General features: G+C 50.5%; 1 protein-coding gene across 5 annotated transcripts in view; it reads left to right on the forward strand.

Annotated features, from left to right (window-relative positions):
- The window catches only part of NTRK3 (neurotrophic receptor tyrosine kinase 3), a gene marked incomplete at its 5' end in the record, with an annotated part of 221,256 nt that overhangs the window by 58,196 nt on the left and 148,555 nt on the right, over positions 1 to 14,505 (forward strand). For all 5 annotated transcript variants that reach the window (XM_082489012.1, XM_082489009.1, XM_082489010.1 and 2 more), the window contains 4 exons: positions 6,290 to 6,447; positions 8,761 to 8,903; positions 9,524 to 9,665; positions 11,897 to 12,193. In XM_082489012.1, coding sequence (XP_082345138.1) covers positions 6,290 to 6,447; positions 8,761 to 8,903; positions 9,524 to 9,665; positions 11,897 to 12,193 — 740 coding nt within the window. The remainder of the gene's footprint in view (positions 1 to 6,289; positions 6,448 to 8,760; positions 8,904 to 9,523; positions 9,666 to 11,896; positions 12,194 to 14,505) is intronic.

Raw genomic sequence — 14,505 nt, forward strand, 5'->3', positions numbered from 1 at the left:
ATGAACAGAGTCCTCCTCGGACACGGGCCGTTGAAGAAAGAGGGCTGACCCTTTGATCCCTCAGCTTTTACACTGAGCGTGAGGCCGATGGGATGGAATACCCCGTGGGTCAGTTTGGGGTCACCTGTCCTGTCCGCTCCTCCCCGCAGGTGGGACCCCTCTGCGCTCTTCGGCTTCCGACCCTCCCACGGGGCGAGTAACCGAGTTGGCTGCCCTGGGGGGTACAGCAGTGAGTATCAGCAGGAGCCTCTCTGCGTGCCGTGCCTGGGCATCAGCTGTAGGCGTGGGTGTTATCCCTCTGAGAGCCGTCAGTGTCTGCACAATATGCTGTTATTTTCAGTAGTTAGAGGAGGCCCAGCTAAGAAGCAGAGTTACTGAACCAAACTGGTCCTGTTTTACCTCAGACTGGGACAGTCTGAGAGAAGACAGTGTGGAGGTGTAGCCTGAGCTATGGGCTCCGAATAAATCATTCATATAAAGATACTGGGAATTAAGGTAAAGACATATGTTATCTACTGTGGGGTGGTCATGGTCCTGCGTGCTAGAAAGATGGGACCTGTTGATGAGGAAAAGTAAATCCCAAGGCGGGGAGAAATTAGTAATAGATGTGCAAAAGTGGGAAATACTGTATTTATTTTTTTTTTTAGAAATGCAGAGGGTGGGTGAGTAGAAGACAGTTTTCTGGCACACCGAGCTCCAAGGAGGCTTCCAGAATCTGGGAGGGAGACAGAATACGTGGCCCACATAAAGTGAGTGTGAGGCAGTGGTGAAAGCTAGAAAGGGAGTTGCGGACTGACATCAGCCAAGGACTTGAGGTTGAGCCAAATCTCTCTGGAAAGGAAGGCGGCGGTGAGCAGCAGAGACCGATGCAGAGGCAGCAAGCCCAGGGAAGACAGGCTGAGCAGCAGCACTTGTGCACGGCTGTGGAGAGGCCAGAAGACCCCAGGGGCACACAGATGCTGGCAAGAGTCTGCTCTTCTTGAGACAGTCAGGTCTATGAAGAGGGTTGGTGGGACAAGTGGGCGCAGGTTCACCAGAGGCACCCTGTTGAGTCCCAGTGCCCCAGTGCTAGCAGGCAGACGTGCATCTGGAGGGAGGGTAGTCATCAACAACTAAACTATGCTGTGCAGCGAGGCAGCTGAGAGCAGCTGAGCACGTGGGAAGGGAAGCGATGGGAGGATCGTCTCTGGGAGAGTGTTGGGAGGAGAGGAACTACAACTGATGTGACATGGAGATTGCCAGGGAACATGAGACCTGACAAAGCCACTCATGGTGAACATGGAGGAGGAAAGAGCGGAAGACTAATGGGATGATCATGCCCTGCTATGAGAGCAGGCAGGTGGATGGGAACTCGGGGCTTGGAGCGGCTTCCTGGCTGCATTCAAGGCACCTCAAGCTCAGGAAGATGGTGTTGCTTTACAGCCGAGTTTCTTGTTGAACAGAGTTGAGCTTTTCCCCTGCTGACTCACTGAAGAAAGGATGGCAAAAATGAGGCACACTTCCAAAGAATATTATCTCTTTCTCCTCCTGGCCAGAAGCAAGGCTTGGAATGGTTTCCGGTAAGTCCAGCCCTAAGTCCCACAGCACAGGCTGACCTTGACCGGCAGGGCTCGAGCTAATGTGCGCGCAGCTCTCCTAAGTCTGAAGCTGAGTGCGCGCAGGGAATCATCTGACACATGCAACAGCTCATAAACATTGGGCTTAGAGCCTTCCTTATCCAGAAGTCACAGCTGGTTTCCTCTGTCATGTCCTTGGCTTCCTTTGTCATGTCCTCAGAGAGCTTAGGGCTGACATTTCAAGAAATTCCTTCCCGGAAAGACCTAAGACTCTGGATCCAATTACATCTTTGGTTGTCTAAAACCTTGTAGTCCCGAACATCTTGCCGCTCTGCCCGGCCCATCAGGGTTTCTAATACCAGCAGTCCCTGCCAGCTTACCCTGCAGTAGATTGCTGCGATGCTACGGCGAGAGGCTTTGGTGGGGATGGGGCAGAGCAGCGTCTCCGTTAACGTTATGAGTCCAACTTAACATCGTCTGTGGCTCTAGCTTAAAAACTTATTGCCGCCAACAGTCACGCTAATAGAGTTGTAGCTAGACAGTGGGTACTTGCCTGCTCTCTGCATTAGCTAATCCAGCCGTCAGGCGCCACACGTCGCTCCCTGTCTGAGTTCGTCCTTTTCTATCTCATCCCTTTCTGGCAGGGGTTTGGAAATAATAGTTCTGGCTGGACCGCCAAGAGAAGCCCTGGTTCTGGGAAATAAATAGAAATGAAAAACAAAAATAGTTTTTCTTCTGTCTCTGCTGGGCGCTCTGTGCTTCTCAGGCTCAGGGAAGCGGTCCGAGTCCCAAGGTAGGAGAGTGTTTTAATTGCAAGCGTACAAAGCGTCGGCAGCAGTTTTATGTGAATCAAAGCAGACAGGAGAAGTGAGGCAAAGATCTCCACTGCCCTCCGAGAGGCTTTAGCTGCAGACAGCTTTGTTTTAGCTGATGAGCGGAGAGGCGTGGGACAGGGCGCGTGTCTCATCTAGCTGCCTAGCCTGAAGAATCCTGCTCTGGGTGTATGTGAGGTCCTGGCTGCCCGGTACATACTGGGATGCTGATGGCATCCCTCTCCTGCCCTGTTCCACCTTCGTGTAGGCTGTCCAGGCAGTTTTGGGAGGTGATGGGTACAGCTTTCTGCGGGGACCACAGCTGGGCTCAGCCAGGCACTCGCAGCATCGCTGTGTCTAGAGGGTTGACTTGGTGCCCGGATGGCTCTGGGGTTTCAGCACTGTCATCGTCCCCCCCATTGAGAGTGCAGGGCATGATTGTCCCAGTTTTCCTCTGTCCCAAACACGAGTGCCCACTGTGTGAGGGGCTGTGCCCGGAGCATGCCCTGCTGCAAGCCTGTTGTTTGCCTGGGGGCTGGTGGGTGGCTCTGGCTCATGTGCGGGTTCGGTCCCTTTTTGGGCCAACTCCTGGGTGCAGAGAGCAGCTCTGCTTGTGCAAGGAGAGCCCAGCTCGCTTGTGGCTGGGATAGGTGCTGTTTCGCACAGGCGTTTTCAGTTTTAACGGGGCCTTCAGAAGGTGAGCGCCTGGTAACCAAGCTGTGAGCCGGACTAGGGCAGTGATCGTCCCCCTGTACTCGGCACTGGGGAGGCCCCACCTCGAGTACTGCGTTCAGTTTTGGGCCCCTCGCTACAAGAAGGACATTGAGGTGTTGGAGCGTGTCCAGAGAAGGGCTACAAAGCTGGTGAAGGGTCTGGAGGACAAATCTTATGAGGAACGACTGAGAGAACTGGGGGTGTTCAGCCTGGAGAAGAGGAGGCTGAGGGGAGACCTTATCACCCTCTACAACTACCTGAAAGGAGGTTGTAGCGAGGTGGGGGCTGACCTCTTCTCCCTGGTGACACGTGATAGGACGAGAGGAACTGTGTTCAAGTTATGTCAGGGCAGGTTTAGATTGAATATTAGGAAACGCTTTTTCGCTGAAAGAGTTATTAAACATTGGAATAGGCTGCCCAGGGAGGTGGTGGATTCGCCATCCCTGGAGGTGTTTAAAAAAAGGGTAGACGTGGTACTTGGGGACATGGTTTAGAAGTGGTTTTTGTCAGGGTAGGTTAATGGTTGGACTGGATGATCTTAAAGGTCCCTTCCAACCTCAGCAATTCTATGATTCTATGATGCTTTGGCAACACTTCCAGGCTCAGGCTACCTGCGAGAAATGCCCTTTGGGATTACTTGTCCTCTCCAGGAGTAAGCTGTGCCAGATACATCTCATGAGGAAGAGCCCCTTGCCTTAATTTTCACTGCAGTTTCACCTGTTAAGCACAGGACAGCAATGAAGACCTCTTGGCTGCCGCACTGCCCTTCAGTACCAATTTTTGTCCTTTGCACTGTGATGGGACATGTCTCCGTAGCACATGGTGATGCCTCCTGGCCTGACAGTGGGTTTTGGCCAAAAGGCACCTTGTGGTCCCCGAGACGCTTCTGCTCCTTGAAGAAAAGGGAAGCAGAAGGTCATAGGTAGTGGGGACATGTTACGGAAGTCATGGGAGGAAGGGTTGGAAGGAGCTGCAGCTCCTAATGATCCCTGCAAGCCACGAGGCTGGGGCACGATGGGGTCTGAGGAGAGAGTTGGAGGTTCAGCTTTTTGGGCAGGTGCAGGACAGCGTGAGCATGGAAATCTGTGCACTTCTCTGGAGAGCCGGATGGCATGGCAGGACAGGCCCAGAGTGAGGAGGAAGGGCATGTCCCAAGGGTCAAGAGTGCTTTTCCAGTATACATTCTGGAAAATGGGTGCACACATCTGTGCCCCTTCTACCCGCGGTGCCATGCCAGCTGCCGGTGGCTCTCGGCACATCCAGCCGGTGATGGGAGTTAATTTGTGCAAAAGCCCCTGTGGGGGTCTCGATTAGAGCGAGTTCCATCACTGACGTTGGGACAGGTCGTGGGTAAGTTCTGCCCCGAAGCCCGTTGCTCCTGTATTATTCATGGCCCTTCGTGAATTAGCGATGGGCCGGGAGGGCTGCTGTCTATTACTTACAGCGCTGCCCTTAAGTGCTAGGCCAGCCGCTCTCCCCGGCAGCCTCGTTTCATGAGGATATTTGCAACGGAGCAGAATTTCTCCCCCGCTGCCTCTGAGCTGCCGCAGCTCCCTGCTGGGTCCCAGGGTACAACTCCGGTTACCTGATGTGCCGTTAGCAGAGCCCGTGGCTCTTACCCACGTGCCATCCCATGTCCTGCTGGTAGCAGTGACCTTGGGAGAATCCCAAGGAAAACGTGCACTTGTGGCCAAGCCGAATAGGATGTAAAGCCTGTGGGAGGCACTGGCAGTACCTGTCGTAGCATACGGGGAATGGCTTGTCATTCGAATCCCGCCAAATCACTGTGCTAATCTGCTCTGGTCTGTTATATTTAGTGCTTTGGCCTTTGAGTCGCTTGTCTGAGCCTTGTTTCTGTCTTGCTAAGGTTTAGGTGCTTTTGACGGGAAAGGAATGAACTAAGGAGAAGTCACAGAGTGAAGTTTAACTCGTTGTATGTTCTAAAAAAAAAAAAATAATCAGATGGCATTTTCTTCTCTGAGAAGATTCAAAGTGGCATCATTAGGGTTCAGGTTTAACACCCCTGGGTGCTACCAGAAGATCCCTCCTCCTCCTTTTGCAGTACTGTATTGACGACACAACAGCTGCACGTTTGGAAGGCTGTTTCCAAATCCTGTTAGTTGGTGGAATTAATTTTGTAAAAGCAAGCATGAATTTCGCAGTAACACATGGAACAGACTAGAAAACCATCTTCCCCCTGTATGACAGGGGGATCTAGATATCGTGTCAAGCAACAGTTTGACCTTTGGAGATGCCCTTCTGCTTTGGGGTGAGCGAGCCCCCCTTTTTGCAGTGCTGGCTGGAGATATTTTGTCTGTTCAGGCTGTATCTCCAGTTTTGCTTAAGTTATCATTGCAACCCACGTTGGCAGCTCGGTCTGTCCTGGCTGAGCACTGGGCTCTCCTCCTCTCCTCCCTGCCGGGACCGGCCCTCCTTGCATCTCCACAGAGAGCTGCAGGGCTTTAAAAATGTAAATGAAATGGTTAATAGGTTGGAAAATCAATTATAATAAACATTCCTGGTATATAAACTATGTGTAAGTGTGTTTTAAATGAAGTACTTTAAAGGCAGTGCTTTTTTTCCATTTCTCCTGGCTAGGTCAGCAGGGTCTCGGTGCAGTGCTGCTTGATTTGATTAAAATGCACGTTACCCTGCACATTAGCTCGTGCCCTGGGTCACCAGGAGGCTGTGTTCGTACAAGGTACTTGGGAGAAGAGCTGCCAGCTTCGCTGAGAGCTTGCGGGGGCTGGAGGTGTGCTTTACCCAGCAGGGTCTTGGACCTCCACTGAAGTGGGATTTGAAGACGTGAATCAATACTTCAGGGCGGCGGGGAGCTGCCTGCTCCTTTGCTGAGGGATGAACGTTTTGGGTGTCTGGATGGCTGTGGGACCAAGCTGCAGATGTGCAGAGCTTGCGGTGAAAGACATTGCGCGTATGCACGTGCTGCCCTGGGGGAGGTAAAACCTTGCGTGCCTGCGTGAAGGAGACTGTGCGAACGCATGGATGTGTAACCTTGGTCTCTCTGGACGTGGAACAGCGTGTGCCAGAAGACCCCAGGCAGATAACACAGAGGAGATTCTCCCTTAGCTCTAAAGCCCCATCGCACTCGCGTGGTGACTGTCCTCCTCGGGGAGCCCAGAGCCGGGCAGCGGCCCTGGTTGTCCTTCCCCACCCCACCGTCCTTTCTCACGCTCTCTCTGCCCGCAGGAGACTAGAGAGGAACCTTTTTAACTGCAGCTGCGACATCCGCTGGATCCAGCTGTGGCAGGAGAAGGGCGAGGCGAACCTACAGTACCAGGAGCTCTACTGCATGAACATGGACGCAGCCATCATCCCTTTGCAGGAGATGAACATCACCCAGTGCGGTAAGGACGGCCGGGGCCGGGCACGAGGGAGGCCAGGAGGGTGGCGGGAGGGAGCCCTGCCCTCTCTGGCACCTCTGGTTCCGTGCGTTGGGAGCCTGGTGCTGCAGAATCCTGCCCCACGGTCAAGAACAAGACGATTGAAGCTGATTGGGGGTAGTTCGTGGATTAAAAATAGAGTATCTGGGTAAATGCGGGGCTCCTGTTTCTGTGTGTGTGAAGGTATTGGGGCGATTTGGGGCGTTTCCTTCTCCGTAATGCTGTTGCTCAACAAAGTGTCTGTGATGAGTCTATGTGATGTCTTGAAAAGGGATATGTTTCACGTTGCTCTTCCTCTGTCTAACAGATCCTAGAAACAGCATATTGTTAAAAGTCACTGCTGCCGTATCTTTTGTAATTACTCTTATGGAATACATGTCTCTATTCATTTTCTTTTGTTTTATTTTTTTTGATTGAAAGCCTCTATCTGTAGGGAAGAGTCAGGAGTGACTTTATATCTCTTTCTGTTTCCTGCTGATGTTTAATAGAGTCCATTGGCCCCAGGAGCAACATGAGGCATGTTCAATAGTTATCCCTTTTTCTTTCCCCTTGTTCCCATGTCAGCTGCCTGTTTGGTGTCAGTTTTTGCTCTGCTGTTGCTGTTACTGGAAAGCATCCCTTGCAGAGCAAGGGGAAGGAGGTGTACCTTCAACAGAACAATTAAACTGTCTATACACAAGCAGCTGTCAAACTCACTGGCTGAAAAAAGGAGGAAAGCCAGAGGTTTTCTTTTTCTGATGATTATCCTCTGCTCTAGGAATTTAGTTTTGTTTCTTGTAGCGGTAGTAGGCAAACAGCGTGCACATTTGGATTTGCATGATTTTTTATTTTTTTTTTTATCCCCCCACATTCATGATGTCCCTTTATTAAGCTCTGGAAATTGGCCAAAGCGTGCCTGTGTGTGGATGAACTAAAAAGATTTGAGAGACCTCTGTAATTTCCTCCCCCAATTGGAAGAATAATCTGCGAGGATTAGAGAAGAAAAAATCCTTAGGGATCAGGGACAGGAGGAGAAGGTGACTCCATCAGTGGCGGTACTAGACTTGACAGGACAGCAGGGTGCTGATTTGGGAACACAAATGTGCTGGTGTGCAGGGTGAGCACCTCCTCTGACCTCGCAGTCTCTCGGAAGGGAAGGGATCTGCCGCACTGATCTGCTTTCCTCCAGAGGAGAGTCTGTCTGTTCAGGCATTAAGACGACTCCAAGGGATGCTGTAACAACACCCCGTTTGTCTTTGTCCTTTGGTGCTGAAGGCTGGTGTGGCTTGGTATGGCCACATTTGATACCAGCTCAACCTCGCAAGATTATACGTGTCCCATCTCCCTCTCTGCTGATTCCTGATGCCCCAGCAGGGCCATCTGTGTGACTTTGCCAGGCCTTAACTGCTGCCGTCTTTCTTCTGGCATCCCCCCAAATCAGTGCAATGTTGCTTCCCTCCTGGCGTCACTCCCTGATGGCAACGAAAGGATGTGTGGCTTTGGGTCAATGTGATGGATGCTGCTGCCCTACGATAGAAGGTGACCACGGGTCAGTTCCCCCCTGCCCTGCCTACCCAATTTGCCTCTACAACGAGCCCAGAAAGTCTTCCTCATGCGAGAAGGCTGTTAGCCCTTCTTCTTCCAACCAGCACTGTCTTGTTTCATGTTGCAAGGATATTTGGCGCCTGTGGCTGCAAGTAAGGAAGCAGTAAATCAGGGCCACCATAAATCAGTGAATCTCTCTGCCACCACCGAAGAAGAACAAGGGCACCTTTTATTAGGAGAGCTGCAGTTAATATGAGGACATATCCTTGGTCATCATCTCTTGGTTGTTATAAATTAGAGGGATGCTCTTCTCCCCTGGAGTGCTGGGCACTTTGTCCCTTGTCCCTGGACGTAGGACTGCTTTGGATCCTGTCCCAGCATACGCAGCTTTCCCATCCCAGGTGACTGCCCTCAAAAGCAGCTTCTGTGGGAGCAGAAGAGATGGGGAAGGGGTTTTTTTTTTTTTGAAGGGAAGGGCACCAGGACTGGACTCCAACTTTTGGATTTGAGTGTGATGGTAGGGTCTGTTCAGCTGGCACATACCCAGTGTCCATACTTTCCCTTGTCTCTGTGCCTCATCCTTCCCTTGGTAGGGCAAGGCCATGCCGTTGCCTCCTGCTACTTATCCCAGGGTGCTGGAGGCTGATTTGGGGAAACAGCTTGGCAGGATTTTGGTCCACATGTGTGCACCCTGCAGCTGGCTGTAGCAAACACTGCTCTGCATCTGAGCACCTTGGTGTTTGGCTCTCCTAGACCTCCCTGAGATCAGTGTGAGCCACGTGAACCTGACGGTCCGGGAAGGAGAGAACGCTGTCATCACCTGCAATGGCTCAGGCTCGCCGCTGCCCGACGTCGACTGGACGGTGGCCGATCTCCACTCCATCAACACGCACCAGGTAGGAGAGGTGGGACCTCAGTGCTGGCTGTGCCCAATGCGGCAAGGGCAAGGCAGCTGCCATGGGTTCCCCTGGTCTGTGCGTGCAGGGCAGAAGGTCGGGTAGATGGTGGAGACTGCTATGAGAAACGTGCAAGAGCTGCATCCAAAGGAAAAAAGGAGGCCATGCTGTATCCACATGAGAACCTGGGAACTACCTGCAGGCAACAAAACCTTCTCTCTGTATGGCTGGAAGGTGAAGATGAGATAGCTTCATATCTCGGTGCTCCCTAATTCAAGTAACTTGGGCCTCCTCTAATGAAACTACCTGTTTGCAGAGGTGTCTTCAATAGCTGTAGCTGGAATAGGCAGCTAAGCGAGCTTTTCTAGAGGCAAGCCATGTTTATCAGTGCTACGATGCTATGGCTTTCTCCCTCCCAGTAGTTTATCTTGCAGGATACGGTGTACTTCATCAGATGAGGAAACGCCTCCCCCCACCCAGATCCTAGTTGTCCTTGGATTTTGGAGACCTTCTTGCATCTTATAAGGAAACTGGGATCCTCATCTGCTGGGGGCAGGAATGGGGAGGAGAGAAGCCAACAGACACTGATTTCTGTCCGTCTTTCTCTTTGCAATTTTTAGACCAACCTCAACTGGACCAACGTTCACGCCATCAATTTGACCTTGGTGAATGTCACCAGTGAGGACAATGGGTTCCTGCTTACCTGCATTGCTGAGAACGTGGTGGGGATGAGCAATGCCAGTGTGCTGCTCACCGTCTACTGTAAGTAGCAGTGGAGAGACCTTGACCGTATAGAGGCTGGAGGGCTGCCCTGCGAACCGTGTGAATGCATGGTCACTTGCTACCTGTGGCGTACTGGTTTTGTGGATGAGAATTAGGAGATGAGCACAGTGAGGAGGAGGTGGATCCTTGCACGGCTCTCTCTTGAGCGTCAGTATTTTTGCTTTCTTGCTGCTTCCATTAATGCGGAAATGAGCACTAGAGCAGGGGAGGAGCAGCAGCAGTGCCATGCTAGTGGTGGACATCTCTCCAGCCATCTCTTGGAAGATCCAGCAGAGTAAGGAAAAGCTGTAGTGGGGCTAAAACTCTGTTTACAAACACAGAGTTGCTCGCCCTGACGCTATGTGAGAGGTTAAATGTCACGCTTGCTAAAGCCAGTGTAAATCTTGCCTCTGAATTCAGGGATGCTGGTGCTTCCTCCCAGATCTGTTCCTACAAAGTTAAACTGCAAATGCCATGTCAACATGCACATGTCAGATTTCAACTGTTCACTTTTAGCTGCGAGTAGCTAAACTTGCTTTGTGCTTTCTAATATCATTTAACACAAACCTGACCTTAAGAGGAAGTTTACACAGCTTTGCGCTCTCAAGCAGCTGAGATTTACTATATGTTGCTGTGTCTGTAATATTTGCCCTTACTCTGGAGTTTGAAAATCTGTCCCCCAGCCCCAGCCCTGCCAGGCAGAGCGCAGACCCATGCGGGATTCTGCCAAGTTTTGGTTAACCCACACGTGTCGCACGTCCAGTGCAGTGCAGGAGCCGCTGTCAAGACAAGAGGGTCACAGGGGATTGGAAAGAGGAGAGCAGTTGCTTTACTGCTTTTCGTCTTCCTCCCAATAAGTACTATTGGCGGATTGAAGAATTGAGGTAATTAAAGTTCAGATTAGCTCAGAGGTGATTGGTCAGCGGGCGGGTGGGTTTTTGCACCGCGTTTTTAGCATCTTTTCCTCCACACCTTAAACAGCGCCATGCCAACAACGCCTGTTTTCACCTGTGTAACGCTCTAAGCTGCTGACAGTTTCTGCTGCCCCTGCTCTTGTTGCCCAAACCCGTCACTCAGGCTGGAATTTCACGCCGAAAAGATCTGGGTTTGTGCGTGTAGGCGGCTGCCTGTTTTGAATCCTCCTTGCCAGGAAGATGCGAACAAGCCACACGGAGATCTAGGCTTGCGAGTGGAACGAGGTGGCTGGGACCCGGCTGCGTGGTTCGGGGTAGCTGGGTGCTAGCGGGAGAATTTTGCTCAGCTCCAACCAGCTCTGCGCCTTCTTCTCTTCTGCCACCTTCGCTGCCTGAAAAATTCACCCTCTTTTTTCCAAAAGACTGGTCAAAGTCGGTGCGTTGTGTTTGTTCCTTGTAGGTGCCCCATGGGTTGTCTTTGCGGCTGGACCGTACCGGGAAAAGGAGAGTTTTAGGGAAGACCTACATCTTTTTGCATCCTTTGGTTTTGCACAAAGCTCTGTTCTTCTAGTTCAGACCTTGCCAGCCGTGGGGTTTGGGACCTTACACGTAGGCGTCGTAAATGGGGTTTCAGAAGCGATGGCAGAGCGACATTGGAATTCTTGGGGTGTCCCGGGGGAAAAGACAATGCATATGCAATAAATTGCAGGTGGAGTCTCTGCTTTTCTTTTTCCTTCTCCCACTCTACTCCCTTTAATTAAAACACCCCTGGAGGGTGTTCGGCGGGTGAGAACTCCTTTGGGATATTCAGGCAGTCAAAACCCCCAAGGACAGGCAGTCGCTGAGGGATGTTTGCTTCCACAGCTATGCAATCCAAAATTGCTCAGTGCGACTGGAGAGCCCCCAGGGGACACCTTGCACACGTGTAATGTAACAGTGCTATGTCGCAGTGTCCTCCTTAACGGGGACAGGCGGCCTCCCCGTGATCCCTTGAGGAAAGGAGAGCAGCAGTAAGGGTGTAGACTGGGCAACTTCAAGCTTAATTGTTTCGGGGCTGGTGAAAGGACCGTCCCTGATGTTAATTCGTACCCCTTGTTCACAAGCCCAAGAGAACTGGCTATGGTTCAGATCCACCTTCTGGGGCGCGTGGAATGGTTCCTGTGACATAGCGCTGCTTCTTTGCAGACATCTGTGGTAAAAGTGGAAGGAACAAGGGATTTTGGAGGTTGTGTTTTCAATAACCGTAACTTCCATGGTGCACAGAGACATGATGTGGGTGGAGGTGTGCTGTGAGCCTGCCATGTTTCTCTCTGCTAGATCCCCCTCGCATCCTAACCCTGGAGGAGCCGGTGCTACACCTGGAGCACTGCATTGCCTTTGCAGTGCATGGGAACCCAGCTCCCACCCTTCACTGGCTGCACAACGGCCAGGTTCTCCGGGAGACAGAGATCATCCACATGGAGTTTTACCAACAAGGGGAAGTGTCTGAGGGTTGCCTGCTCTTCAACAAACCCACTCACTACAACAATGGCAACTACACAATTGTGGCCACCAACCAGCTGGGCTCGGCCAACCAAACCATCAAAGGACACTTCCTTGAAAAGCCCTTTCCAGGTAGGATATTCAGTTTATCTCATTGGGGTTGCTTGCAATCCAAAGGTCTTACTGTGGTTCCACCCGTAATCCTTGCACCTAGACAAGGCCTTGACAACCCAAGCTGGCCTTTGTCTGAGCAGCGGGTTGGAAGCGGTGACCTCTGAAGGTCTCTTCTGACCAGTGTGATTCTCCTACTCAAGTGTGCTTTGATGTCATAACAACTCTTCAATGCAGAGTGATACTAACTGCTTTAGATATTTTTGTTGTATAATATATTCTGTGGTGGTTTTTGTTATATGGTTTTGTTTGGGCTTTTTTTTTTTCTTTTTTTTTTCTTTTTTTTTTTTTTTTTTAAGATCTTTACGGATTTCAGTGGGAATAGGATGCAAGTTTAGTCAATTATTTTGGATCTCCTCTGGGGTGCTCCAAGGAGCCCAATTTTTTGAAAGTATTCTTCTATGTGATTGCTAGATATAAGCTAAAGAAAGGAAAGCCCTTTAAAGTGATGCAGCTCTTCCCTTTTTTTTTCGTCTAGCTTGCGTTTGTGAAATGATTATAGCTGGATGCAACAGTGTCAGGATTGTTTTCTTTCTAAATATGACATGTGCAATTCCAGGATGACAGGTCTACAAAAGATGTGACGACTCAATTAGTCGCTTTGCATCAGTTTGCTGGGATTTCTTAACTGATTGTTTGGAATTCCCCCTTGTATTCCCTAGTGATTCAGGGCTTAAGTGCCAAAAAAAAAAAAAGCATTTGAGGACATGAAGATCCAGCTCTGGGGAGTGCAGTAGAGACTTTTGTGGTGCGCTCTCTGCTCTGTGGGAGCACGGAGGCTCTTGGTCTGCTCTCTGTCATTGTAACACCACGCTGGCCATCACGGAGTTAAGATTTGTGCGTGCTGTTGCCTTCAGGAATGATGCCATGAGAAAGTGTCAGCTCTAAATTGGCCCCTGCAGCCCAAGAAAATCCAGCGAAATAGGGCATTTGCTAAATATAGAAAAATACCGTGGTACTCTCATTTATTATTTATATCACACCATATATGTACATAGAGTTTTCCTGCAGGTCAAATATCGTAAATGCAACCCTAGATCTCTGCCTTGAAGATCTGACAGTTGAACAAATGAGCTGATATGGATGGGAGTGGAAAATTTATATTCAGGCTTCGAGGATGATACCCTGTGTGGCTATCTGACCTATTTATGTTTCCTGCTGTCAGGGCAGAAGAACAGCTTATCAAATGTAGGTGGGTGCAGAGAGGCACAGGTTTGCAGTCTCAGCTCTGTCAGGTCCCACCTTTGCGACTCAATTTCCCCATCTGTGAAATGGGGACAGCTCTTAAGTAGGTGCCGGACCTCTAGAAAAGGGGTTTAGATCTGCTGTTCTGGAGAGCTGGTTTTGGAAATGCATCTGAGCTGTGCTGCGATGTGGGAAGGCACATTGATGTTTGAAGAGGCTCTTGTGTCGAAGACTCTGGGAGAATCCGTTTGTGCGAAATATATGTAAAATATTGCCCTGGTGAGTGCATCTTCACTCACGCCTTGTATGTGTTGTCGGTGTGGAGTACTTACAGACCCTGAACCATCATCTCTCAGCAGGAACTGACCCATTCCTTTTATTTCTTCTGATCCGAAGTCCCAAGCCGTTCCTCACCCTGGCAGACCCTGTCAGCCCAATGCAGGATGTAATTTACTTTCCTTGGAGTTTGTTGCTCCGTCCACTGCCACAGCTGACATTAACACTCAATGCAGCTGACATTTATAATTTTCCATTTGAAGGTAGATTCCTCCAAAAACTGCCACAGATTGAAGGTTCCCCGGTGTGGTTCATTCAAGAAGCTTATTGCCTATAGCTATTCCCACGTGCGGGGGTTTTGCTGTCCCTACCCAGGATGAGATTATTAGTCTTGATGAAAGCGTAGTACCTGGAAAACTTCCTATCGGCATAGAAAAGGACCTGTGACCGTGGTTTTTTTTTTTTTAGAAACCTCTGGTCTGCAGTCTCTTGTTGGTACTGTGCCAGATTGTGCTTCCCTGGCTGGGAGGAGAAAGGTGCTGTTGGAAGCTGGATGGGAGCTGGGAGATATGCCCCACGCCATATCCCACTTCTCTGCGATGTTGTGGTTCTAGGAGCCAGGGCAGCGGCTCCCAGGACAGATCTGTGTCATCACCTGATAAAAATCTCATCGCATGTTGTCATTGGCATCTCTACCATAGGCTACCATCTCCTTATTTGATCCACGAAGGTTAATTTACTCCTTAACGAGGGTTCAGTTCTTTGGGAACTTCTCACAGAACTCAAGTTGCCTGAAATTTCTTGGCTATGTT

This window comes from Vanellus vanellus (genome assembly GCF_965231255.1).
Source record: "Vanellus vanellus genome assembly, chromosome: 11".
NCBI lineage: Eukaryota > Metazoa > Chordata > Aves > Charadriiformes > Charadriidae > Vanellus > Vanellus vanellus.